Here is a 27,586-nt window from a genome sequence, read left to right as displayed (position 1 = left end):
GCGGGCCGGCTGCAGACAGGCTGCAAGACGGCCGCGGGACGGCTGCGGGACGGCCGCAGGACGGCTGCGGGACGGCCGCAGGCCGGCAGAGATGCTGGCGCTCACCAACCAATCAAACCGGCTTTAAAGAAAACACTGCACCTTGTCTTTCTGATGTGTGTTTAAACCAAAGACATCAGATCAGAGCAGCGTAAAAAAGTTCGTTTGTGAATAAAAAAGAGTCATGTCTGATCAGATGATAGTCAAGAAACTCTCGGTGTTCAGACTGTGTAATTTGGAGCATTTCAGAGAAAGTTAATGAGATACACTCATTTATGCGCAGCTGTCAAACTTGTTTTTGCTGCGGGTCCCACCAACTTGCTTCAGGCGAGAGTTTAAACTGTGTGTGTGTGTGTGTCTTCGGTCCTTTCAGCAGTTTGCCTCGAAGCTCTTCCACCTTTCTCTGCTTTCGATCACAGAAACTGGCCTGATTTCAGAACACACAAATAAAAATTCTCCTTCATGTCGGCCAAGAAGGTTTTATTTTCTCAACTGTTTTGTTTGATTTTTCAATCTTTGAAGTATTTGTATTTAATTTGTGCTTAATGTATGAATAATTATAATATGTATATCAATCAGACTGACTCTTAAATGAATGAACAAAAACATAACGGACTCTTGTTAAAAGAAGAAAGCACAGAAATTAAAAACCAAGTATTTAAACCTTTGGAGTAAATTATTGATTTTTTTTTTAAGCCATGGCCACAATTGACCAAATAATCATTTTATTACCTTTCACTGAGCTTCTTAGTTTTCTATAAAGCAAAATAAAAATAGGTAGGCCCTATACTGCTACACAAAATGTGAAAATGTGTTAAAATAACCCTAATCCTTAATATTGATGATCAAATGTTAGGAAATTTACTTAATTTTGAAGATTTTTAGATGTTTTGTGGAAAAGATTAATAATTTAGTGAGAAAGAGGAACAATTTTTAAAGTTTCTGTAAGAATGTTCATTATTGTACAATCCTGGGAGTAAAAAATAAATTAATTAATGAATGAACTTACTAAATAATGCTCAGTTTTCACAATATCTGAGAATCCTCACTGACTCTTCCAAATTAGCTCAGATATTTAAAAATAATACTTTATATTGTTTTAAAAAGCTTAAACACAACCTCAGAAGTCATGTAAATGTTCACAAATAATGACCCCGTTTTCCAAAATTATTCAGACTTAATAAACTGAAAAACATGAAATTATTCTCCAAAAGTGCTCTCAATACTTTCCCAAATGTTTGCATTGTTCCGTTTTTATTTAAATATATGAACTCCACTGCCAGATGTTCCTGTCCCTGATAAAAGTTCTGCCTTCACCGACATTTGTCCTGCATGTTGCTCCTCTGACAGCAGCTCGGAGGGGGTGGCGCAGACGGGGAGGTGTGGTCAGCTGCACCTCCTCCCGTGCGCGCGCGCTGCAGGGCTGCAGTCTGCAGCAGAGGCTCAGGTGGAGGGAGAAGCTTCCTGCTGCGGCTCTCCGGCCGCCCTTCCCCCGTCACCATGAGCGCGTACGGGTCCCAGCAGCAGCTCTACGGCGGCCGCAGGGTCAGCTCCAGGAGCGACCTGGCCGGCGGGGGCACCTACCATTACGCACGGAGCGACGTGGCGCACGGAGGCGGGGGCGGCTACGACGCGTTCGTGGAAGGAAACAGAACCTATTCGGTTTCTAGGACCATGCCAAGAGGGTCCGTGATGAGGTGAGGAGCTACTCTGTGTGTTGTGGTGCCCGCTGCACGTTTGGTTTCACTCCTTAAGTCTGAAAAGCTGCAAGAGATTAAATATTGATCCTGACAGCCTCTGCCTAAAAAACAAAAGGTTTGGAAGACTGGATGGAGCAGTAGCTTCTGTTCTCTGAATGGGCTTCACAAGTTGAATATGTATAAATAAAATAAATCCATCTAAAGCTGCAGCCAGTTAAAAAATAAACACAAACTGCTGCTTCATTTAACAGCTCATCATTAAATTCTTCTTACAGAGTGATAATGAAAGAAAGCTGCAGAGAAATGAGAGGTTTTATTCCTCCTAAAGATGACTTGAATCAGATATAAATCCTCTCTGCCCCTGGAGAGCCACTTGATTTATAAGCAGAACTGAACTTTTGAGCTCTCCGTGTTGCAACATTCAGTCACTCTTCATTCCTCTCCAGAGAGCAGGAATCTGTCAGCCTTCTGCTTGACAATAACAGCTCTGCTTCTGACTTCGACTCTTTGTCATGTTTGTTTACAAACTTGTATTTAGTGAGATTATTATTTTGGCTGATAGTTGATTTTTGTTTAGATCCCTTGTTGTTGTGGCTGTTTGCATGAAGCTGCTGCTGAAAGATGTTTCAGGAAAAAATGGTTTAAAAGGTTTGAAAATGTCCTTGCAGTTCAATAAAAAGTGTTTGTTAGTTTGTGTGAAAGGATAAAGTTGAATAAACTATTTAACAATGATTGACAGTTGTTTTGTTTATGGAAACAGAGTTGTGTCCAAACTGTTGACTGTTGAAGGATATTTTGCTGAATCTGTTGTTGGTCTTTAACTCGGGTTTATTCGTGTTTTATTGCAGAAAACATGAAAGTAAACGTGCAAAAGTCTTCAGTTCTTCTTCATTTCTATACATTTTTGATGTCAGGCTTTTAAAGCAATAAAAGTTCAGGATTTCAGAACTATATATTCCCAGGTTTTTGTTTGGCTGCTTTCAGAGTAAATCTTTTTTGCTTGTTGAAGTTTCTCCTCTGACTCATTCAAGCCAAGAAAAGGTGCAAAATTTAAGATATGAAAGCAACTGATGAAGCTGGACTCAGACACAGACGGTTGTTTTATTGACTTTTATTGTTCATTTCCTTTAGATTCTGCACACAAACCCACAAACTGTCATTTTTCTGAATTTGGCTCAAAGAATAATGTGTGTGTGACAGGACTGAGGTGATTCAGGGACGCGGTAACGAGTTCGACCCCTTCGACGGCTGTTTCAGGACCGTCTCGGTTTCAAGGACAATGTCAAAAGGCGGCGCAGCGAGGTGAGGAAGAGCTTCCTGTTGTTGCTCCTTCAGTCTTCCTCCCTGCAGGTCGGAGGGCCGCCGTTAAAATGTAAGACCTTTCATGAAAAGGTCAAAGGTCACAGACTCAGAAAATCTGATATTTCAACAGCCTAAACATACAAAATGAAACAATTACCTTTTAATAAAAATGTTCAAATGAAATTAAATATTTATTTTAGGGAAGAAAGGGCAAAAGAAAGTCAAATATTTTTGAAAAAATACTGAAAATTTAATATTAAAATAGAAAAAAACTTAGTCACGTACATATTTTATTATTTATATAGTTTACATTATTCTTCAAATTTGTTTACTTTTTCAGTGATATTTTATAAATTTGAAATAGGTTTTAATAAATTCTTCTTTTTATGTTTCATATAAAATTCAACATTTTATTTATTTTTATATAAAGTTTTAACATATTTGTTTATATTATTTGTAATTTTGTTATATTTTTAAAAATGTAACATTGATTCTGGTCAGAAAATATAAAGCTTTACATCAAAATATTGAACAAAATGTCAACAAATATTCATTAAAAACAAACAAAGTGAATAATTGCATGTATTTGATCATGTCAGTGTAAATATTTAGAAGCTCGGGGGATAATATCATCCGTCACAGAGATGATTTTTCTCCCCCCAGCAGCTCGATGCCCAACGTCCACCAGAAAGTCGCGGTTCTGCAGAGCCAATGCAACGAGTACCTGAAGAAGGCCGAGTTCTCCCTGAAGGCTGTGAGTTCTTTAACTCGTTTTCCTGCGGAAGACGAGTCATTTCGGGTCACACCGAGGGCTTTTATTTTGAAGCAGCCTGTCCTCTGTTGGCGGGAAAAGAATGACAGAAATGTTTTGTGGTTTGGATGCTGCAGCAGAAACCTCAGAGTTAATTAAAGTGTTTGTTTATAATTTACAGAATCATAATTTAACTCTCTGCACTGTAAAAAAGGTTTTGGTTGACTCCAAATTCACGTGAAGCTCAAAATGTTAGCAGGTTAATTGAGCTTTCCTCATTAAAGAGCAAAGTGATTACAAAATAATCTTTACACAATTGAATCTCAATAACATCAATATCATATATCTGTCGACAAAGTGAAATTTAACTCGGTGGATTTTATGAAAAAACGAATTTTGACCAAAAATTTTTAAGCGTCTGCTATGAACCGAAAGTTCCAATCGCGCTCGGTAACTCTCGGANTTCTGGAATGTTTATTTTTATGAATGCCTGTTAAATCAATATTTTATTGATTTCTTCTAAATCTGTAGACTATCAACATTTCAGTTTGAAAAATATACTTAGTACATGCAAACATTGTATTTTATGCATGTTAAGGGTGACACTCAATTAAGTATGCAAAATAGAATATAAAATTTTAAAATATTTATTTACAAGCACCTACAATACATACTAGTAATACATGTTTCTCAACATAACTAATGTCATGTACATAGTACAGTAGTATTTGTATTTGAAATATTGATGAATTATACTTGTTTTCAGGATATGCGGAAAAGATTGCCACTGAGGTAAAAAGACTTGTGAACAGCAGAAAGACCCATGAAATTGGTGAAGTTCCGCCCCCCTTGTGTTCTAAATACACAAAACCAACAAAAGATACAGCTATAACAGAACACAGTGCTCACATGCGTTATCGAAATAAGTGACTTTCATCGAAATCATCATCCTAATATGTCCATAAACCCAGAGTTCGGTGGCTGTTCTGTGAAATGAACATTGTCGCTATAATATCTTCATGATGAAACCAAAACAACACTTTGAAATAAGAATTGATTACGAATCCTGATTTCTTCAGGTTGATACTTAATACGCCTCTAATCTAAGAATCCAGTGAAGACAAAATTTTCTTCCAGTCCAGGGGGAGGAAAAAATGCACGGATTTTGCTGACAACACATGATGGAAGAACAACACGAATGTGCTCCCCAAGAAAACTCCAGCACCAGCTGACAAATTGTCTGTAGCCAGTATGCCTCATCTTTTTGTGGTATGGTCCATTGTATGCTTTTTTCCCGTATTGAATTCGGTAGAGCTTAAAAGCTATCTCTAAAACCAGTTCATCAAGGCATAGTGTGTTAAATCCACTGAGGTCAGTAATACAGCCAGTTGGTTTGTCGTCTTCATTGTATTCTAGCTTGATGCTGACTACGTTTACACTGTGGCAGCACACACACTCTCTCTGAGTTGGTTGGACTTGACAGTGCCCGCAAGAACACCTGTAAATAGAAGGAGGAATATTGTGTAAATATTGTAGAAATATATTTTTTGTATTCATGTAAATATTGTAGAATACGATTTTTGGTATCATGTACATATTGTAAAATAATGTTTTTGTCATGTAAATACAAGGATAGTATAAGATTTTGTGTCCTGTAAATATTGTAAAATAGGATTTTTTTCTTTTTCTAGCACAATCTTTTTTTAACAAACTGAAAATGAAGTGATATAATAAGAACACTCCTCTCTTTTGCTGTTTTGTTCATTCTCTTGTTAAGAATTTCAGTGAGCAATTCCTTGTAAAAAAATCTTATAAGATGGAACTATAGAACAGCCAGTGCACCGGAACTGCAGTGGCCATGACATGCATGATGGCTGGGACCTTCTTCACAAACATCCATACGACATAACGAGTTGGTAAATCTCTTAGTCAGACTCAGAGAGGAAATAAAGCAGAGAGTTTACTGTAAAACTGGAAATTTTCGCGCACAATTTATTTTCGCGAGTGGGGCTGAAATTGCGAAAATAAATCTTGCGAAAATATTATCTCTAATGGATAATAGGATAACAGGATACAGTGACCAGACGGCGTGGATCATTGTTGTTGAAGGAAGTTTAGTTGGCATAGCTATAATTAACAACACTGAGTGAAAGTTCTACTGTAAAAGTGTAATAATGCACCACCACAGCTAGCTACAGTTCTATTGTAATACACCACCATATATGTAGCTAGCTCCGAACTTCTGATACATGATATATCGTAACGTTTAGGCCTGGATTAAATTTTTCATTTTTGTATATAAAATGGATAGGAATTGGATGTTCAGTCATTAAAAATCCGACTACCGTGTGTGTTATTGAAGCCTATGATGTTGCTAATTCCGGACAGATAAGAACCCAATAAAAAACAAGTTTCACAAATATTTTTGCTTGTCTAAATGTAAAAAATGATTAAAATAGACTGTTAGTATTCATTTCTACAGATAGAAAAGATCTTTACCAATTTTCTACAATATTAAAGTCTATTTCTGGTGTCGGGTGGACTTCCATCTCCTCCTCGTCGTCGTCCGGTGGTGGTTGGACCTCTGGTTCGTCCATATATGGCTGGATTATTCCATCAATATCGCATTCAAATCTGCCCTCCCCGAATTCTTCATCTTCTAATCCTGATTCGGACACTAACAAATACGCCTCATCCTCAGATTCGAAATCAAATTCGCTGAAATCCGACGAGCTCGAGCTACTACATATACTACCGGTATCCATTTTGCCAGTGAGACAGTCATGGCGGTGCGCTTGGGACTCCCTTTGCTGACGTCATACACAAAGGAGCCTTGTTTGCGTGTCCGAGACAATTGGCTCTATTATGTTTTCGGAAAGCCTCGGAATGGTCTACAAAATTCAATTTTTTTACAGTTATTAGGTTGACTAATCTCCATCCGACGGCATGAACTTATTATTTGTTATAAAAAGAACCAGAAACGACGATTATATGATATTCAACAAAAGACGAGGTTTTTGCTCTTTAAGCTTTTACAAAAGTTTAAAAACTTAAAAACCTAAAGAGTTGAAGTTAAAGGTGCTCACTATGAGCATAAAAACAAAGTTATCTGGTGATGCAGTTTGAAAGAGTTAACTCCAAACTCCAGCTATGTTGATATACAATTCTGAAATGCGGGTATGCACTCAATGTAAACAGAGCCCTTTTATCTCCATACTCAACAAAACAAACCAACAGATCAAAACTGTCTGACTTCTCTTCCATGAAAGTCACCGTTGTTAATCTATTTTCAGTCACTTCGGCTGTTTTTGTAGCTAAACAGTCACTCCTGGCGGTTGGCGGCCATTTTGCTCACAATTTTTTTTTGTTTAAGCACACATTAACCACTGATATGAGGGAAAAAATGTGTGGATTTTGTTTCTTTCTTTATTAAACTTGTTTTGTCTGTTTTCATGGTGTCCCAGTTAGTTTTTTTATTATTAGTGTTTTAATAATTAGTGTGTTTTGCAGGGCAACGCCCCGAGTGATGTAGAGTACTACATGGGGAAGGCGAAAGAAGCCATCGACACTCTGAAGATGTGTGCGATAGAAATGAACCAGATGGGTCAGCCCTGTGACGGTGTCATCAAGAGGTAAAAACACTTTACCTTCTGCAGATTCTGATTTGTTTTTAGCTGTTCAAACATGAAAACATTCGGCTCATTCAGGAGATGAACTTTTATTTCACTTTATTTACCCGCCATAGAAATGCATTGTGACCTTTTTAAGATCCGTCCAAAACTTTATTCTCTCTGGAATCTGCTTCAGCAAACTGGCTCCGTTTTTGGCTTCTTAGGCTACTTTTAGCTTCAGCTACCATCCTTTTAGTTCTTAGCTAGCTTTTTGCTACATTTTACTTATAGATGAGCTTTTGATGGGTTTAGATAGTGTTTTGCTCCTTTTAGCTTTCCGTTAGCATTTTGCTACTTTCAGCAACAGAACAAAACATAAACACATTCACTGTTTGACCACAACAGCTACTTTAACCTTTTTAACTAGCTTTTTGCTACTTTTAGCTAGTGTTTTGCTTTTACCTAGCGTTATGCTGCCTTTAGCTTCTTTTAGCTAAAGTTCAGGTTCTTCATTCAGCGCTCAGCGTTCACTCTGTTTTCACACAAAATTAGTTTTTTTGTTTTGTTTTCTGTTCTTGACAGCGTGGATGTTTACAACGACCAGCTGATGGGGGTGAAGAAGGTGATGGTGAGCTCCTTACAGAGGAGGAAGAGCACCAGAGGAGGCAGTTCTGGAGCCTGGGAGGAACCTGGGAAGAGCTTCCATGATGCTATGGCTTGGATTGCACAGCAGAAGGTATCAAGAGCGCACACACACACACACACACACACACACACACACACACACACACACACACGTCTGACCCAAATGTACCAAATTTAAAGGAAGGTTAAATCATTAAAAGCCTTTTTTAATGAAGCATAGAAACAAACACTGATGCAGAAAAAATGCAGAATTTACCCAGAGTTTGGAAATGAAATCTTATTTTCTCTCTTATTAGCTGCGTTGTAACGCTGAGTAAATATTGTGCGACAAAAACAAACAAATAAAACCAAAAAGCAGTCGTTCCTCTTCCTCCTCCTGCTGCTGGAGTGTCTTCCTGTCTGGGAATCTGTGGCTCGGCTGATCCGAGGGGTCTTCAGTTTTAGGTCAAATTGAACTCTGATTATGTTTTTTTGTGTTCCAGCGTCTGATAGAAACGGCCCCCTGGGGCGACGACCCTGCAGCCATCGACCAGCAGCTCATCAGCCACCAACAGTTTCACAGCTCCATCCAGAGATCCCAGGAGATGGACCGGGCCAGAGACGATCTGGTGGGTTCAGACGCTACAAAACATTACAAACTTCTGTTCACCGCAAAGATTATCTGCGACTAAAGAGTCGAATCCACCAAACCTTTCATCGCTCGTCACCTCAGAAATCTAATTTCATATGATAAACATCATTTTACTTTTCTACAATTGCTTTATTATTTTGTGAATAATTTTCTTCTTTTAGTTTAAGAAAGGAGACAAAGCGAACTTGAATGCTCTGACGCAAGAGTGGGACAACCTTCAGGTGAATAAATGCTTGTGATGCTTTATGTTTTTCCTGGTAATTTTTATTTTTATTTTTTATTTTTTATCATTGATCCCCTTTTCTGCTTTGTTAGCAAATGTCGCACGATCGGACCAGGCAGCTGCGAGACCTCCAGCAGATACTTCAGGAAATCTCCAACGAGATCATGTGGGTGAACGACAGGGAGGAGGAGGAGCTGATGTTCGACTGGGGAGACAAAAACGTCGAGCAGTACATCCCCAGGAAGCAGGAGAGCTACTCGGTTAGTAAACGTGGAGCCTCGTTCCCATAAATTAACATTCCTGGGAGATTCTGTGAGCCTTAATTGGCTTAAGTGTGCTTAAAGTGCAATGATCTAGTCAGGGAGAAGCCACAGAGCTTTTCCTCGTCCTGTCTCCCCTGTGATCAGTAACTATCTTCTTATGTGACAGAAACTGATGAGTAATCTGGAGGAAAAAGAGAAGGATCTGAACAAACTAAGAACCAAAGTGGACACCCTTCTGAAAAACAACCACCCAGCCTCCGACAAGATTGAGGTGCGGACAGATTCACTCGCGTTCAGAAGTCACTTGATCTGCCAGTGTTGATTTTTATACTTCCGTGTTCTCATGGGATTTCTGCAGGCTTACAGGGACACTCTGCAGACTCAGTGGAGCTGGCTTCTTCAAATTACAAAGTGCATCGACACCCATCTGAAAGAGAACGCTGCTTACAGCCAGGTGACTTAAAGCTGGTGTTGGTGGTGTTCTGAAGAAACAACACATATTGGCAATTTAACAATTTATTAACTTAATAAAAAAGGACCTTTTGTAGCATGTGGAAGAACCATACACAACCACAACAGCCAACATACTCAATTTTCTAACACTGTGGCACCATTTAGGAGGAAATGAACAGCTTTCCAACAGTGTAAAAATTATTGCCAAGAAGTAATTTGACAATAGAACAACTAAACACAAATTTCCTTACTTCTTGTGTTATGTTTAGTAAACATTTTAAAATCAGAAATGTGCTTAAAAAGATTTATTTTAAGAAATCGGTTGAGAGTAAAAGTATAGTTTGGTTATTCTGAAGTGCGGTTGTGTTTTTTGAGTTTTTATTTGGCTTCCAGTGAATCAGATAAAAAATCATTTACATTATTTCAAGTATTTTAACAGCTCTTTATATAAAATTCCTGTTTTTGTTGCTTTAATTGCAGAATTCCAATTTTCTAACGTTTATTTTATTATTGTTGTTGTTTTTAAGTTCTTCCAAGAGATCAATGACACAAACAAGTCTTTGAAAAAAGCACACGAAATAGTTTGTAAGAAGTTCAAATGCAACAAAAACACCTCACTTGAAGAACTGAAGGAGATCCTTCAAGAAATGGAGGTAGGAGAACTGTTGAGGAGAAAATGTTTACTTTTATTGTATTTGTGTGAAAGATGATGCCGAGTGAATGACTGCAAGGGGTCACATCTCACATTTTACCTTCAGAGGGAAAAGGAGAAGATCCTGGATCACAAGCTGCAGGTGCAACATTTGGTCAACAAGTCGAAGAGCATCGTCAGGCTGAAACCCAGAAACCCAGAGGAGAACAGCAGCGGCGTCATCGTCAAAGCTTTGTGTGACTTCAAACAAGACCAGGTCTGTCGTTTCTTCATTTAAGAGGGAAATACTTGAAGTGACAAGTCCAGATTGTTTTTCTTAAGGAAATACTTTTCTGTTGGGCCCTTCAGAAGGTGATCTGTAAAGGCAACGAGGCCATTCTGAAGGACAACAATCAGCGCAGTAAGTGGTTCGTTACGGGTCCTGGAGGGCTGGACATGTTGGTGCCCTCGGTGTGCCTGATTGTGCCTCCTCCTAATCCACTCAGCGTCAATTTTGCCAACAAGTAAGAAACACAAATAACCTCCTTTAGCACAGAATTTTACAAAACAAACTAAAATAAAGCTTGTGATTCAAATTTTGTGTTACGTAAAGGAACGAGCAGTATTTCGAGTCCATCCTGGGCATCTGGAATCAGCTGTACATCAACGTTAAGAGCCTCATCGCCTGGCGCTTCTGTCTCATGGATATGAAATACATCAACTCCCTCACCATCTCCATGGTAATGGATAAAAACATCTCTGCAGCTGATCAGTGTTATCTTTGATAAGTGTTTAAAAGCCTATACAAAAAAATCCCTGAATTTATGGGATGCCAGCGTTTAAAAACAGGGGTTTTGAAAGTCTTGTGTTAAATGTTCTGCTTTATTTTTAGTTTAGAAATCACTTACAATGATTGTGTTTTCAGTTGTCCAAGATGCATCCCGAGGAGTACCGACAAATCCTCAAGAACCTGGAGACTCACTACGAGGAGTTCAAACTAATCAGCCAGGGTTCTCAGATGTTTGGTGACGATGACAAGAGGAGCATTGAAAACCAGTTTATTGGAGCACAATCCCATTATGACAAACTGGTGGTGGAGCTGCCTACGTACGGTCAGTGTTTGTTCAAACTGCTACACACGACTTCCAGACACTTTGGTTTTACCTCTGCATTTCCTGCTTCCCCACAGCTGCAACTCAGGAGGAAATCCAAGTCGAGGAAACTACCGATGTGGAACAACAGCAGCAGCACTTGATTTTTTTGCAGCAACAGCAAGCTGCTGAGCAACAGCGCATGATTATATTACAGCAACCACCTGAGCAACAGCGCCTGATTATATTACAGCAACAGCAACAGCAACAACAACAAGCTGTTGCAGAAGAAGAGGCCAGGAGGCTGGAAGAAAACAAGAGGCTAGAGGAAGAAAGGCGGCGAGCGGAGCTTAAAAGACAGTCATCGAAGAAAACCGAAATCAAGAAAGAAGTGGCAGTAAAACAGCAGCAGATCAAGAGGGAAGTGGTGAAAAGCACCAAGACAGAGCCAAGCAGGAAGACGTCCTCCACTTCTTCTCTTTCCTCCTCGTCATCTCATCTCTTGACAGAGCTGCATACTCTTAGACTGAGGATGGAGGCAGCTGAGGGTACGCTGAGTCAGTACGTTCATATCTGCTTCGGAGAGGATGGAGCTCGAGACTGTGGCTTTAAGATCACCCAGCTGGAGGTAAACACAAACTCGGAAATACAAAAAATGAGACAACATCTTTAATTGTATTTTTACAGTAATTCCAACAACTATATTTCTGAATATTTTTGTTTTAGTCTGTGCAGCATGATGTTGACTTGATGCGTGAAGAGTATCTACATTTGAGGGAGCGCATTTTGAAGGTGCTGGATAACATGAATGATTCAGATAAAGCCCAGTTCCTCCAAAATGAGATTGGAATAATCAACCAGAGACTGGGCAGTCTGGAAAGCAGCTCAACAGCTTATATACAACGGTATGCAACACAAACACACCGAAAACTTACATTGTGGAGTTATGTCGGGTAATACAGTGTTTCATTGGGTAATAAATTTAGCATCTTCAAAATCTATATTTTAATAGGTTGGAATGAAATACTTTGTGTGTTCAAAGTAAATGCTGTGTAAGGGGACCCATTACTGATCCTTGTGGGACACCATAAACATCATTTTACGTTATCAGTTGCACCTACAGGAAAGCAGCTCTGAAGCGAATGATTTGAACCATTTCTACAGAACTTAATATTATGTAAGACTGATAATTGTAGACTTTTGTTAAGAATTTAAACTTAAAAGATCAATGGAAATGAAGCCAAATAAAAGCCGTCAACACACACATTTATTATTCCTATTCACCACTGTGATCATTGTTGGTGTTTCTTTAAGCTTAAAAAATAGACTTGAATAGAAGATGACTTGAGCAAAAGATGTAAAAGATGGTGTCTTCAGCTTAAAAATACATTTTATTCTGAGTTAACATAAAAATATTTTGTACGTCCAAAGTAAAAACCAAGGGACCGTAGGCTGATCCTTGTGGGACACCTGCTGGAAACTACTCGCAGAAACACGCCAAAACCCTCTAAAACTGAAGATGACTCTCTTCACCTTTCATTATGTTTTTTTTTCAGGCTGCAGGCTCTAAGGGACATGCTGGGGAGCATAGCACGAGCCGAGGACATTGTGAAAGTTCACGAGGCCAGACTGACAGAAAAAGAGACCACTTCTCTGTCTCCAGCTGAGGTCAACGAATACATGGTGACCCTGCAGGTATTCAGTGCAATGAATAAAAAGGAAATGCTGTACATCCACAGCAAGATATTGATCTTTTATTTTTGTTTAAATTTTCATGTATTTGTAAAGCTTCTGTGCAATGAATAACTTGTAAAAAGGTCCCTGTTTATGGCCATTTTTGCTGCACCGTTTGATGAACTTCAGAATCTCAGAATCCTGGTGCATATTAGCATATAGCTCAGTGGTCACTCCTCAGCATGAATTAAAAATGGCCCTGAGACACAACTCTTGGATCTTTAATACTGTCCCTTAATATGTCGCTTTATTCTATAGAGATGTCTTTTCTGACTAGCGTTGCTTGCTTGTGTTTTGTTCATGTGTAGAACATCAAAACAGAGCTGGAGCAGAAGAAAGATGTTCTGACCTCTATGGAGGCAGAATTGTCAAAGGCGAGCCACTGGAACAGCCAGGTGGGCGGCTCCTTCCACAGGTGTGACTTGATGCTGTCAAAATACACTGAACAGGTGGGCATGCTGTTCGACCGCTGGAGACGAATCCACAACCAGATTGACACCAGGTATGTCTCTTTCTCTTCGGTAAAACCCTTGACAGAGGATGCCAGTTCTTCAACACCAGAATGCTGGAACTGGATTTATGTGCAAAGTAAAAACTACTGATTTTTTTTTTTTTTAGACTGCAGGACCTGCAGTTGTATCTGCCTCAGCTGCAGCACTACAAGCAAACCAGCACCTCCCTCACTGAATGGATTGATAAAACTCGGAAAAAACAGGACACCCTGCAGGCCACCAAGATAGACAACGTCCAAGCTCTGAAAGACCACATTGACAATCAAAAGGTTCTCTGTTGTGAATAATAAATGTGCTTCTGGGTCAATGTTCATGTTTGCTTTGTCATTGACATCTATGCTTTGTTGGTATTTCCAAGGCCCTGAACACAGAAATCAAAGCAAAGAGGGAGACAGTAGAAAGTGTGCTGAGGGACAATGAGACATGTGTAAATGCTATCAAGGTAAGTACGTTAAACATTCCTCAAATTCATAAAAATAGCCTATTTTCTGGTCTCATGGCTGGGTTTCTTGCAGGACTATGAAACAGACCTTGCCTCTTATACCTCTGGCTTAGAAACTTTGCTTAACGTCCCCATCAAGAGAACGATGCTGAAGTCCCCATCAAGAGATCTTAACCTAGAGGTAATATTTTACTCTCACAGGTTCAAAGGAATCTCTTTTCCACAAATAAAGTGACATTGCATCTGAATTTGTTTTTGTCCAAGGCTACACAACTACAGACTCGTTACATGGAGCTGCTTACACTGTCTGGTGACTACTACAAGTTCCTGGGACAGTTGCTGAAAAACATGGAGGAGCTCAAGGTATAGTTTGTGGTGGTTTTTAGAATTTGTTCACATTGCATTTTGATGTTTGTCTTTTAGACATCTGACAGGTGAATATGAAAGAAAAAGATTTATGTAAATCTGTCACATTAGTTTTTATTCACTTAAATTTTGAGTTACCAACAATAAAGTCCAATTTCTGCCATTGCTGGATAAAAACTGAATTTTATGAAATCTGTGCTCTGATTAAATGTAAAAAAAAATATGACAAGTATAGCTTCTTTTAAATCCAAGTGCATCAAAACCTGTTTCCTTGTGAGCTGAAATTGCTACTGTCTGAATGATTGACAAAATCAGTCCCAATGTAAGCTAGCTGTCACTTTTGACTTATCTGGTAAAAGCAATATTTGTAAAATGTGATGCAAAGCATGAAATATATTTTTGTCTGCCTTTGCCTTGGCCCCTAGCTACAGGTGCATCTGGTAATGTTAGATAAAAAGAAACGTGTAGACTTGCTGAGTTACTGGTTACCATAGAAATGTTTGCCTTTTTATATATATATATATATATATATATATAATATTAATTAAATCACAGCAAGGCAGTGGTTAGAGCTGTTACAGGATCACCCTCCGCCTGGGGCTTTTCTGTCTGGAGTTTACATGCACTCCCTGTGCTCGCATGGGTTTTCTCTGGGTAATCTGGTTTTCCTTTCACAGACCAAAAACATGAATGTTAAGTTAATTGGTAACTCTAAATTCTCCCTCGGTGTGAAAGTGTGAATGGTTGTTTGTCTCTGCGACCCTGTGATGGACTTGCGATCTGTCCAGGGTGTACTCTCTCACACAATAAAGAAAATGGGGTAAAGAAAATGGATGGATGGTTAAGCCAAGATTCTCATGATTGAAATAAGTCACAGTGTTCTTGATCACTGTTCTAAGACCTACCACTTCACTCATTCTCACTCTTCCTTCTAGATCCGCAACACCCAGATCGAACTGCTCGAAGAAGATCTTCGCCTGCTGAAAGACGATATGCGAGACCGCAACGCCAAGAACAAATCGCTAGAAGACAGTCTTGCTCAATACGAGCTGAAGCTGTCACAAAAGCAGGACCAGTTGCTGTCACTAGAAGAGGTGAAGCAAAGCACAGTGCTAAAGTGCAATGCCACCAAGGACAGCCTAGACTCCTCTCAGGGTCAGCTGGCAGACCTCAACGATGAGGTGGAACGGCTCAAGTACTTGCTCGGTGAGGAAAAAAGGAAGACGAAGTTGGCAGAAGAGCGCTACACTCAGCAGCAAGAAGAGTATGAATCAGTGCTGAGGAAGAGGCAGAAAGAGCTGGAGACAGTCAGCTGGTCCAAGGTGGAGGTGGAGAAGAGTGTGACAAGTAAGGAGCATGAGATTGAGCAGCTGCGGCGGCAGCTGAATGAGGAAGCTGCAAGGGCCAAGGAGCTACAGAAAGAGATATCAAAGGTAAGGAGCCATTTCAGTAAGGAGATCAATAACCTGAAGCTCAGCTACGAATCCCACATCCAGATCAGTCGCACAGACATTCAGAGGCTGGCGACCCAGAGAGATGAGGATACAGCTGAGCTCCAGCTGCAGTATGACAGGATGGAGGCAGAGAGGAGGAATCTGGAGGAGGAACTCAGGAGGCTCAGGATTTCTATCAACCAATCTGAGGAGCTAAAGAAGAAAGCAGAGGAGGAGGCTCAAAGTCAGCGGGCCATGCTTATAGAAGAAGGGCGTAGGAGGAGAGAAATGGAAAGTCAAATGGAGGTACTAATAAGGCAGAGAGATGAGGAAATCAACCAATATAGAGAGGAGCTTACTGAAGTCATGAAGACCCTGCAAGAGAAGAGTGACCAACTAGTTTATGTTACTCACAGTTTAGAGGAGGAATCACGCAGAAGGAAAACCACAGAAGAAGGGCAGGCTGTGTTTGAGCAATCTTTAGCAGAAGTGCAGGTGAAACTAACCAACTCATCAGTGGCTGCAACCCAGCTGAGAGAGTGCGAGGAGGAACTCAAGCAGACGCGTTTGCAGCTGGAAAGAGAAGGCAAAGAGCGATACAGAGTAGAACAAAACATGTGCAGGTTACAGGGACGAATTAAAGACCTGCAGGCTGTGAGAGATGGACTTGAGAGCCAGGTGGAGAATTTGAGGCAGACTCACCAAGAGGAGGTGGGCAGAAGAATGCAGGTGGAAGCGGAGCTGGAAAAGGCCACCATTACCATGACAGAATACACCAGTACCATCACTCAACTGCGCCAGAGCCAGGAACAAGTCAGCATGTCAGAAAAGAGAAATGAGGAAGAGTGTCTCAGGCTGAAAGAGGAGCTTGAAAAAAGCTTGAAACAAAACCAGAATAATTCAGAGCTCAACACTCAGCTAAGTGATGAACTGAACGCCCTGAAGCAGCAACTTCTGCAGGAGCAAGTCCAAGCCAAAGAGGCAAATCTCAGAAATGAGGGTCTTTACAAGACTATTGAAGAGAAGAGTAAAGCACTTAATGAGAACTCTGCTGAGCTTCAGAGGCTGAAGGAGATGATAGAAAAACAGACCAAAGAAAGGCTGGGGCTGGAGGTCGAGCTGAGGACAGCACAACAAGATAAAGAAGAACTCTTGAAATCCAAAAAGGGCCTGGACGACGAGCTCTCCTCTCAGATTACAGCCCTGGAGCTGCAGCTGCAAGCCAGCGAGCGCAGCAATGTAGACTACCGCAACCTGGTCTCAGAACTCTCCTCCGAACGGGAGAAACTGAAGCTGGAGGCCGAGAAAATACAAAAGCAGGTCACAGAGGTACATGGACACTTGCCACTTAGTTCTGGACTAGTTTCATTTTCCAAACTCTCATCTGGAATATGCACTTAGCTACCACTGTAGTTTAGCATTTCTTGCATGCTCAAACATCCATAGATCCCTCACTGAATGCCAAACAAAACTACGATTTCAAACACCTACATCTGTATGTGTGTTTGAATAACTGGCATTTGAACTACTTGCATGGAAACAATCTGTGCCTCTCTGTTTGCCTCATCCCTTTTTCTCCCTCTCCACATGGTGCAGAATGCATGTTTAAGGACTTTTATTCTTTGAGTTTTAGTAATTAGTACCCTCCGTTTGCCACTGCCGTCAGGCTTCTGCTCTGTTTGTTTGATTACTGTTTTACTGTTTTGTTGTAGCATCTCAATTATCTACAAGATGCACTTTGCAAATCTGTAAAACAACATTTAGATGCACTTATTTTGTAAACCACTTCTGGCACATTGATTGAAAAAAATCTTTATTGTTGCTTATATATTTGTGCTGTTTTGCAGATTTTCTGAATCCAGATGGTATCTTAAAAAAGGCTAGTAGAGTATAGTTTGGCTGTTTTATGATTGTAGTTGCTAAAAACTGTAAGGTTGACATGGATTTTCTCGGCTGGATTGGATACTCTTATTTCAGTATAAAAAGCCCAATGACATTTGACATATTGAACTTTGTCCTACTTGTTAGTATTATTCAAAACTTTACAGCTATAAAAGAAATAGTAACACAAGCATTTAGTTCCCAGTCTTGTTTTTTAATTTCTTGTTGTTCTATAGATAATTGCAGCGCTGGTTTTATTTTTAGATTTTAGCAAAATCAAATGACCGAAGAACACAAATTTGCTTATCATGCTTTTACTTAAATTAGTTCAAGTTTTAAATTTTTTTTACTTACTGCAGCTTAAATAAAAACACTTACCTTTAATACAAAAGTGAAAAAAGCTAAATTTTCTGCATCTAATTAAGATGGAAGCATAATATTAGACCTTCTGGTTTTAGAAAAAATGAAAACAGCAAGTATGTGTGTTCACATCAACATGATTTCTAACTATTTAAAATCCCAAAAATATGTTGTCTTATATCTGTGTTGTAAATTATCAATGCATTCTAAGTTTACTAATGTTTTATCTGTTTCCTCTTTCTTGTCTTTATTTCTTTTTTTCTGCAGACACAAACAATGGTGCAATCTCTTCAGTCCCAGTACAGTGAAATTGTAACTGAGAGAGATGCTCTCTTGCTGAAATTGCAGCGGTTGGAAATGGACAAAGAACAGATCCAAAGACTAGAGGAGGAGCTCAGTCGCATAAAACTGTCTCTTGATTCTGAGCTTCGTAACAAGCAACGTCTCATAGAGGAGAGTGAGAGGGTGAAGAGAGATTTGAGTTACTGGAAGGACCAATGCGATGGAAAACTAAGTCAAATCAGACAATATGACTTAGATAAGGATATTCATGAGAGGGAAAAGACATCCTTGAAAAGTGAGATAGAGAGACTGATGAGGGAACTCAGGGAGCTTGAGGAGACGTATAAAAAAAGACTCTCAGTCCTCCAGAAAGATCTGCAAGAGACAACAGTTGTTAGACAAACCACAGAGACTGAGCTGAAAGGAAGTAGGGAGCCCCCAGCCTCTGATGCTTCCTCCGTGATATTTGATGGGGTCCGCAAGACAGTCACAGCAAAGCAATTACTTGACTGTGGCGTTTTGGACAAACCAACATTCAACCAGCTTTTGAAGGGACATAAGACCGTTCCTGAGGTGTCTACTGAGAAAAAGGTACCTCTAAAAGGAACAGGCCCAATAGCTGGGGTGATAATTGAAGGTCCAAAAACTCTGGGGTCCAGCAATAGACCTGTTTGCAAAATGACATTCACAGAAGCCAAGAAAGATAACCTCCTTCCAACCGATAGCATTGATTTGCTACTAGATGCCCAAGCTGCTACAGGCCACATTATTGATCCTAGAACTAATCAGAAGTTTACAGTGGAAGAAGCATGTAATCAAGGAGTTATTGATGATGAAGATAAAGAGAGATTACTAGCAGCAGAGGCGGCAGCTGTAGGATACGGTGGACCTGGCACAAACAAACCACTCTCAGTATTTCAAGCCATGAAAAAGGGTCTTATTGACAAGAGCACAACTCTGCGTCTGTTACAGGCACAGGAGTCTGTGGGTGGGGTTTTAGATCCTGTACTCAGTGTGTTCCTTCCTAGAGACTCAGCCATTGAGCGTAACCTGATTGATGATGACATTTGCTACGCTTTAAATCAGAGGCATGGGCTCTATCTAGACCCAGAAACAGAGGATGGTGTGACGTACATGTCAATGAAAAGGAGATGTAAGGTAGAGCTGCATACAGGCCTTCTACTTCTTCCTATTCCTGAGAAGGTGGATCCCTCCAAACTTGTTTTTGATGGTGTTCGGAAACCTGTAACTGCAAAACAGCTGTTTGATTGTGGTGTCATTGACAAGCCAACTTTTAAAGATCTGGAAACTGGGAAGAAAACTGTCCCTGAAGTGTCAGTAGACAAAAATATCAATCTGAAAGGCACTGGGCCCATTGCTGGTGTTATAGTAGGAAAACAAGGTAAAATGTCTTTGCCTGAAGCCAAGAAACAAATGGTACTGCCTGAAGAAAGTGCAGATTTGCTCCTTGAAGCTCAAGCTGCCACAGGTCACATAATTGATCCCAAAGCCAACCAGAAACTGACCGTAGATGAAGCCTGTGCAAAAGGTGTGCTGGACATTAATGATCGAGACAGGTTATTAGCAGCAGAGGCTGCAGCAATAGGCTACAAGGATCCTAACATAGCAAAGCCTATCTCAGTGTTTCAGGCCATGAAGAAGAGAATGATTGACGAGGACACTGGGTTACGTCTGCTTCAAGCACAAAAATCAGTAGGAGGAATTCTAGATCCAAATATTAGTGTATTCCTTCCTGAAGACACCGCTATTAAACGCAACCTTTTAAATAAAAATATTTGTCAAGCTCTAAACCAATCCCCTGAATGTTATATTGACCCGGAAACAGAGAAAAATGCTAGCTATGGCACGTTGAAGGAAAGATGCAAGATTGAACCTCATACAGGTTTGCTACTTTTACCCATCACGGAAAAGTTAGATCCCTCCAAACTGATTTTTGATGGTGTACGGAAGCCAGTGACAGCAAAGCAACTACTTGATTGTGCGGTCATTGACAAACCAACATTTAACCAACTAATGAAAGGTGAGAAAACTGTCCCAGAGGTTTCTGTGGATAAAAAGATTTTTCTAAAAGGAACTGGATCAATTGCTGGACTAATGGTCGGACATTCAGGCAAAAAGTCTTTATCAGATGCCAAGAAACAAATGCTCATATCTCCAGAAAGTGCAGATAAACTGCTGGAAGCTCAGGCTGCCACAGGTCACATCATTGACCCTAAAACCAATAAAAAACTGACTGTAGAAGAAGCATGTGCAAGTGGAGTGGTGGATAAAAATGATCAAGATCAACTTTTAGCTGCTGAAGCTGCTGCTGTGGGCTATCCAGATCCTCGGTCCCGTCAACCTCTTTCTGTGTTTGAAGCAATGAAGAAGGGAGTAATTGACAAAAAGACTGCAATATGTTTGCTTCAAGCCCAGGAGTCTGCAGGGGGTATTCTAGATCCAAACCTCAGTGTTTTCCTTCCCAGAGAAACTGCTATAAAACGTAACCTTATCGATCAAGACATCTGTCGTGAACTTGACAAAAACCCTGGGAGTTATCCTGATCCAGACACTGAATGTAATGCTGACTATGGAACGTTGAAGAAGAAGTGCAAAACAGAGCCTCACACAGGTTTACTGCTTTTGCCACTTGCTGAAAGGAAAGATCCTTCCAACCTGATTTTTGATGGCGTCCGGAAGCCTGTAACAGCAAAGCAACTACTTGATTGTGAGATCTTAGATAAACCAACATTTAATCAGTTGATTAAGGGAGAGAAAACTGTCCCAGAGGTGTCTGTGGATAAAAAGACCTCCCTAAAGGGGACTGGATCAATTGCTGGAGTGGCAGCTGGACCTTTGGGTAAAATGTCTTTATCAGATGCCAAGAAACAAATGCTCATGTCTCCAGAAAGTGCAGATAAACTGCTGGAAGCTCAGGCTGCCACAGGTCACATCATTGACCTCAAATCCAATGACAAATTGACTGTAGAAGAAGCATGTGCTAAAGGACTGGTGGATAAAAATGACAGAGATAAACTTTTGGCAGCTGAAGCTGCTGCTGTAGGCTATCCAGATCCTCGGTCCCGCCAACCTCTTTCTGTGTTTGAAGCAATGAAGAAGGGAGTAATTGACAAAAAGACTGCAATATGTTTGCTACAAGCCCAGGAGTCTGCAGGGGGTATTCTAGATCCAAACCTCAGTGTTTTCCTTCCCAGAGAAACTGCTATAAAACGTAACCTTATCGATCAAGACATCTGTCGTGAACTTGACAAAAATCCTAAATGCTACCTTGATCCAGACACTCACGATGACGCCAACTATGAAGCTTTGAAGAAGAAGTGCAAAACAGAGCCTCACACAGGTTTAATGCTTTTGCCACTGGCTGAAGGGAAAGATCCTTCCAAACTGATGTTTGACGGTGTTCGCAAGCCAGTGTCCGCACAGCAGTTGCTGGAATGTGGTGTTCTTGATAAACCAACATATACCCAACTAATTAAAGGAATGAAAACTGTCCCAGAGGTGTCTGTGGATAAAAAGACCTCCCTAAAGGGGACTGGATCAATTGCTGGAGTGGCAGCTGGACCTTTGGGTAAAATGTCTTTATCAGATGCCAAGAAACAAATGCTCATGTCTCCAGAAAGTGCAGATAAACTGCTGGAAGCTCAGGCTGCCACAGGTCACATCATTGACCTCAAATCCAATGACAAATTGACTGTAGAAGAAGCATGTGCTAAAGGACTGGTGGATAAAAATGACAGAGATAAACTTTTGGCAGCTGAAGCTGCTGCTGTAGGCTATCCAGATCCTCGGTCCCGCCAACCTCTTTCTGTGTTTGAAGCAATGAAGAAGGGAGTAATTGACAAAAAGACTGCAATATGTTTGCTACAAGCCCAGGAGTCTGCAGGGGGTATTCTAGATCCAAACCTCAGTGTTTTCCTTCCCAGAGAAACTGCTATAAAACGTAACCTTATCGATCAAGACATCTGTCGTGAACTTGACAAAAATCCTAAATGCTACCTTGATCCAGACACTCACGATGACGCCAACTATGAAGCTTTGAAGAAGAAGTGCAAAACAGAGCCTCACACAGGTTTAATGCTTTTGCCACTGGCTGAAGGGAAAGATCCTTCCAAACTGATGTTTGACGGTGTTCGCAAGCCAGTGTCCGCACAGCAGTTGCTGGAATGTGGTGTTCTTGATAAACCAACATATACCCAACTAATTAAAGGAATGAAAACTGTCCCAGAGGTGTCTGTGGATAAAAAGACCTCCCTAAAGGGGACTGGATCAATTGCTGGAGTGGCAGCTGGACCTTTGGGTAAAATGTCTTTATCAGATGCCAAGAAACAAATGCTCATGTCTCCAGAAAGTGCAGATAAACTGCTGGAAGCTCAGGCTGCCACAGGTCACATCATTGACCTCAAATCCAATGACAAATTGACTGTAGAAGAAGCATGTGCTAAAGGACTGGTGGATAAAAATGACAGAGATAAACTTTTGGCAGCTGAAGCTGCTGCTGTAGGCTATCCAGATCCTCGGTCCCGCCAACCTCTTTCTGTGTTTGAAGCAATGAAGAAGGGAGTAATTGACAAAAAGACTGCAATATGTTTGCTACAAGCCCAGGAGTCTGCAGGGGGTATTCTAGATCCAAACCTCAGTGTTTTCCTTCCCAGAGAAACTGCTATAAAACGTAACCTTATCGATCAAGACATCTGTCGTGAACTTGACAAAAATCCTAAATGCTACCTTGATCCAGACACTGAAGATGATGTCAGCTATGCAACTTTGAGGAAGAAGTGCAAAACAGAGTCTCACACGGGTTTACATCTTTTGCCAATTACTGAAGGGAAAGATCCTTCCAAACTGATGTTTGACGGTGTTCGCAAGCCAGTGTCCGCACAGCAGTTGCTGGAATGTGGTGTTCTTGATAAGACAACATTTAATAAATTAGTTAAAGGGCAGAAAACTGTCCCAGAGGTTTCTGTGGACAGAAAGGTTTATTTGAAAGGGACTGGACCCATTGCTGGGGTTGTAACTCGCCAACAAGGTAAAATATCTTTATCAGAAGCCAAGAAACAGAAGATCATATCTGAAGAAAGTGCAGATTTACTTTTGGAAGCTCAGGCAGCCACAGGTTATATCATTGACCCCAAAACTAACCAGAAACTGACTGTAGAAGAGGCATGTGTAAAAGGAGTGTTGGATCCTAAAGACCAAACCAGATTGTTGGCAGCTGAAGGTGCTGCTGTTGGCTATAAGGACCCTTCTTCTGGCAACCCAATTTCTGTGTTTGAGGCTATGAAAAAAGGACTTGTTGATGAGAAGACTGCCTTACGTCATTTGCAGGCCCAGGACTCAGTTGGAGGAATTTTGGATCCTAATCTTGGTGTATTCATGCCAAAAGACACAGCTATTAAGCACAACCTGCTAGATGAAAAACTTAAAGATTTTCTAAAACAGAGTCCTGCTTGTTACATTGACCCTGAAACTGACAATAATGTCAGCTATGGAGCTTTGAAGTCCAGATGCAACACAAGCACTCAAACAAGTTTACACATTTTGCCAGTGTCAGAGAAAGTCGACTCCTCAAAATTGTTATTTGATGGTGTACGCAAGACAGTCACAGCACAGCAGCTTCTAAATTGTGGAATTCTGGATAATCGAGCATTAAACCAACTAATGAAAGGGGAGAAAACCGTCTCAGAGGTTGCTGTTGACAAAAAGGTATTTCTGAAGGGGACAGGATCGATTGCTGGTGTTGCAGCTGGACCTTTAGGAAAAATGTCTTTCACTGAGGCTAAGAAACAGAAAATTATGTCATCTGACAGTGCTAACATGCTTCTTCTGGCCCAGGCAGCCACAGGCCACATCATTGACCCCAGAACTAATCAGAAACTTACAGTAAAAGATGCATGTGCCAGGGGAATAGTGGATAAGGAGGATGAATCAGTCTTGCTTGCAGCGGAGTCTGCTGCAATCGGTTACAAAGATCCAAATAGTGCCAAACTTTTGTCAGCTGGCCAGGCAATGAAAAAGGGCCTAATTGACAAGGACACAGCTCTGCGAGTGCTTCAGGCTCAAGAGTCTGTTGGTGGAATTTTGGACCCTACCCTTGGTGTGTTTTTACCCCAAAACATTGCAAAGAATCGGGGTCTTATTGATGAAAACCTACAACAAGCCTTGAGACAGTCTCCTGAGAGTTATCTGGACCCAGATACCGAACAACCAACTACATATATATCACTTAAGAAAAGATGCAAATCTGATCTAAGCACAGGGCTTTTGCTTCTCCCTAAACCCAAACAGCCGTTAACTATACAGGGTCTTAGAAATCAGGTATCTGTCATAGATCTGGTTGATGCAAACCTGCTGAGCAAATCTGACATGGACCAACTGAATGCAGGTAAATTGACATGCCGGGACATTGAAGAGCGCCTGCGTTCATATCTAAGAGGTTCCACCTGCATAGCAGGGGTTTACGATGAGGCCAGTGATAATGTCCTGACAATCTATCAGGCCATGGCAAATGGACTGCTGCGATGTGGCACCACTCTTGAACTGCTTGAAGCCCAAGCTGCCTCAGGTTATATTATTGATCCTGTCAATAATCTATATTTGACTGTTGCTGAAGCTTCTAATAAAAGACTTTTTGGGCCAGAATTTAAGGACAAACTGCTATCAGCAGAAAAGGCTGTAACTGGGTACAAAATGCCTGGAACAAATCAGGTTATCTCCCTCTTTCAGGCTATAGAGGAAGGTCTAGTTGAGAAAGGCCATGGCATTCGTCTATTAGAGGCCCAAATTGCCAGCGGTGGCATCATTGATCCTGAACACAGCCATCGTATTGAAGTGAATATTGCCTACAAGCGAGGTTACTTTGACGAGGAAATGAACAAGATCCTGACTGATGAGAGTGATGATACTAAAGGTTTCTTTGACCCGAACACAGAGGAAAACCTAACCTATCTGGACCTTAAGAAACGATGTATCACAGATAAGAAGACAGGCCTCATCCTGTTGCCCATCATTGACAAGAAAAAACAAGAGTCAACCCAAAAGAATACTTTGAGAAAGAGGAGAGTGATAATTGTGGATCCAGACACTGGTAAAGAGATGACAATACGTGAAGCATATGACAAAGAGTATATTGACTATGAAACTTACCTGGAGCTGTCAGAGCAGGAGTGTGAGTGGGAAGAGATCACTATTACAGCTCCAGATGGTTCCACACGATTTGTTATCATTGACAGACGATCTGGAAGACAGTATGACATCACGGAGCTGCTTGAAATGCGAATCATTGATGAAAAAGTTGTACAGCAGTACCGCTCACGAACCATCACCCTCACACAGTTTGCAGATATCCTCTCTGATAAGACTAAAAATCTGTCACTAACATCAAAGTCAATAACACCAGACACCTCAGGCACATCAGCTGTAACATCATCATCATCATCATCAAAGTTAATACCATCAGAAACCTCAGGGACATCATCTGTAACATCATCATCATCGATTTCAAAAACATCTTCAAGTACATCTTCAGTGACAAAATCAGCCTCAAGAACATTAGAAGCTTCTGTTCCTGCATCGTTGACATCTTCCTTGTCCTCATCCTCATCAACAGCTGTGTCAGCACCCTTATCGCCTACTTTTACCAAAACCACTACGACAAAAATTACTACTATCACAGAGCGAAGCTCCAAAGCCGGGACTATCAAAAATGTTCAAGAATCTTCTGACTCCCAAAAGCAAACATCCAGTGTATCTATCACTCTGTCCTCTCCTCTTGAAACAGTGGGTGAAGCTGAACCAGTGGGAGCCATTTTTGATACTGATAGCGTGGAAAAGATTTCCATCACAGAGGCTTTAAATCGTGGTCTAGTGGATTCTATCACTACTCTGAGATTGCTCGAGGCCCAAGCATGCACTGGAGGAATTGTCAATCCCACCAATGGCCAGAGAATTAGTACTCAAGAGGCCTACCGCATGGGCATAATAACTGAAGACATGATCAACAAACTCAAGCCTGCCCAAAAAGCCTACAATGGTTTTGAGGATGTAAAAACCAAGAGAAAGATGTCTGTGGCTGAGGCCGTGAGAGAAATGTGGCTCCCATATGACGCAGGGCAGAGATTCATGGAGTTTCAGGTTGTAACAGGTGGACTTTATGACCCAGAAAAGGGTTGTAGAAGAAGCTTAGAGGATTCTTTGAAAATGGGCTGGCTGGATGCCAGAGCAGCACAAAAGCTCCAAGACATCAAACACCACCCCAAAATCCTGACATGTCCCAAAAGCAAGCTAAGAATCTCTTACAAAGAAGCCCTTGATAACTGCCTAGTAGAAGATGGCACTGGAGTGAAAATGCTCCAAGCCTCGTCTGTGTCTTCCAGAGGGATCAGCAGTCCTTATAATGCGTCGTCAGCCCCTGGATCCTCCACTGGCTCCAGGAGTGGATCACAACGGGGCTCCCGTAGGGGCAGTTTGGACCTAGGCTCCCCTTTGACACAACACTACAGTTTTAGCAGCTTCACCACCACCTTCTCTTCCACTAAATAAATCAGGAGAAGACAAAGTCCTGCATATGCATGTATTTTTTTCCAAATCAGTTTGAAATATGAGAATAATGTGCAGAAATGTATGAAATGTTTGATGTGTGCTTATAGAGACACACATCAAACTTATAGAGATTTTATTTTCCTTTTAATCTTCTTAGATTTGTGCTTTGGTGCCTCTATGCTTTAAAACTTTAGTCATGATGAAGAACACTTTCAAGATCTTTTTTTAACAATTTAAAAAAGTGTTAAAGCCACAATAAGGTATTTGGATTTTAAAATACACATTTGTTGATGTTCTTTAGATAGACCTTGAATAGCCATAATTACCATTTGCATATTGTGTTACAAATATTTTATCCAAAGCTTCATAGAAAGTTAATTCATTACAATTTGAACTGCTAACATAAAGCTCTTGTTTTCATTCACTTTATATGATATCTGTGTTTGTTTTTATGGGATAAAGGATACGAATTATGGTGATTTGATGGGGTTTATATTTCTTTTTTATTGAGAAAGTTATTTTCTGATAAATGCTATATGGTTTGTAAGGGGTTTTCATCATCCTTCAATAAAAAGTAGTTTTCCTCTTAAGTATTTTGAACTTTCTTTTATATTTATATATGCACATATAAAATTTAAACTGTATTTAAACACCCAGATGTTGAGTGTTAGGCATCA

The 27,586-nt window shown here is 40.6% G+C and overlaps 1 protein-coding gene across 3 annotated transcripts; it reads left to right on the top strand.

Moving 5' to 3' along the window:
• Positions 1-1,470: 1,470 nt before the first annotated feature.
• On the top strand, positions 1,471-27,499 carry LOC108248354 (desmoplakin). 3 transcript variants are annotated; one of them, XM_037974035.1, is made up of 25 exons: positions 1,471-1,736; positions 2,940-3,041; positions 3,708-3,795; positions 7,303-7,424; positions 7,986-8,139; positions 8,531-8,656; positions 8,841-8,900; positions 8,995-9,162; positions 9,332-9,436; positions 9,524-9,619; positions 10,146-10,271; positions 10,377-10,526; positions 10,619-10,773; positions 10,863-10,989; positions 11,175-11,361; positions 11,439-11,968; positions 12,067-12,245; positions 12,897-13,035; positions 13,383-13,576; positions 13,693-13,855; positions 13,945-14,028; positions 14,102-14,209; positions 14,293-14,391; positions 15,330-17,156; positions 18,336-27,499. In XM_037974035.1, exons 1-25 carry the CDS (start codon positions 1,540-1,542, stop codon positions 26,907-26,909), a joined length of 13,860 nt encoding a protein of 4,619 aa, XP_037829963.1. In that variant the 5' UTR covers positions 1,471-1,539; the 3' UTR covers positions 26,910-27,499. The 3 variants fall into 3 exon arrangements, with proteins under 3 accessions (XP_037829963.1, XP_037829962.1, XP_037829964.1); XM_037974034.1 differs by having other exon boundaries at positions 3,705-3,795; XM_037974036.1 differs by having other exon boundaries at positions 1,472-1,736; positions 3,705-3,795; positions 15,330-15,827.
• The last annotated feature ends 87 nt before the right edge of the window (positions 27,500-27,586 follow it).

The sequence above is a fragment of the Kryptolebias marmoratus genome, linkage group LG24 (genome assembly GCF_001649575.2).
Source record: "Kryptolebias marmoratus isolate JLee-2015 linkage group LG24, ASM164957v2, whole genome shotgun sequence".
Taxonomy (NCBI): domain Eukaryota; kingdom Metazoa; phylum Chordata; class Actinopteri; order Cyprinodontiformes; family Rivulidae; genus Kryptolebias; species Kryptolebias marmoratus.
This window is presented reverse-complemented; position numbering and strand designations above follow the sequence as displayed.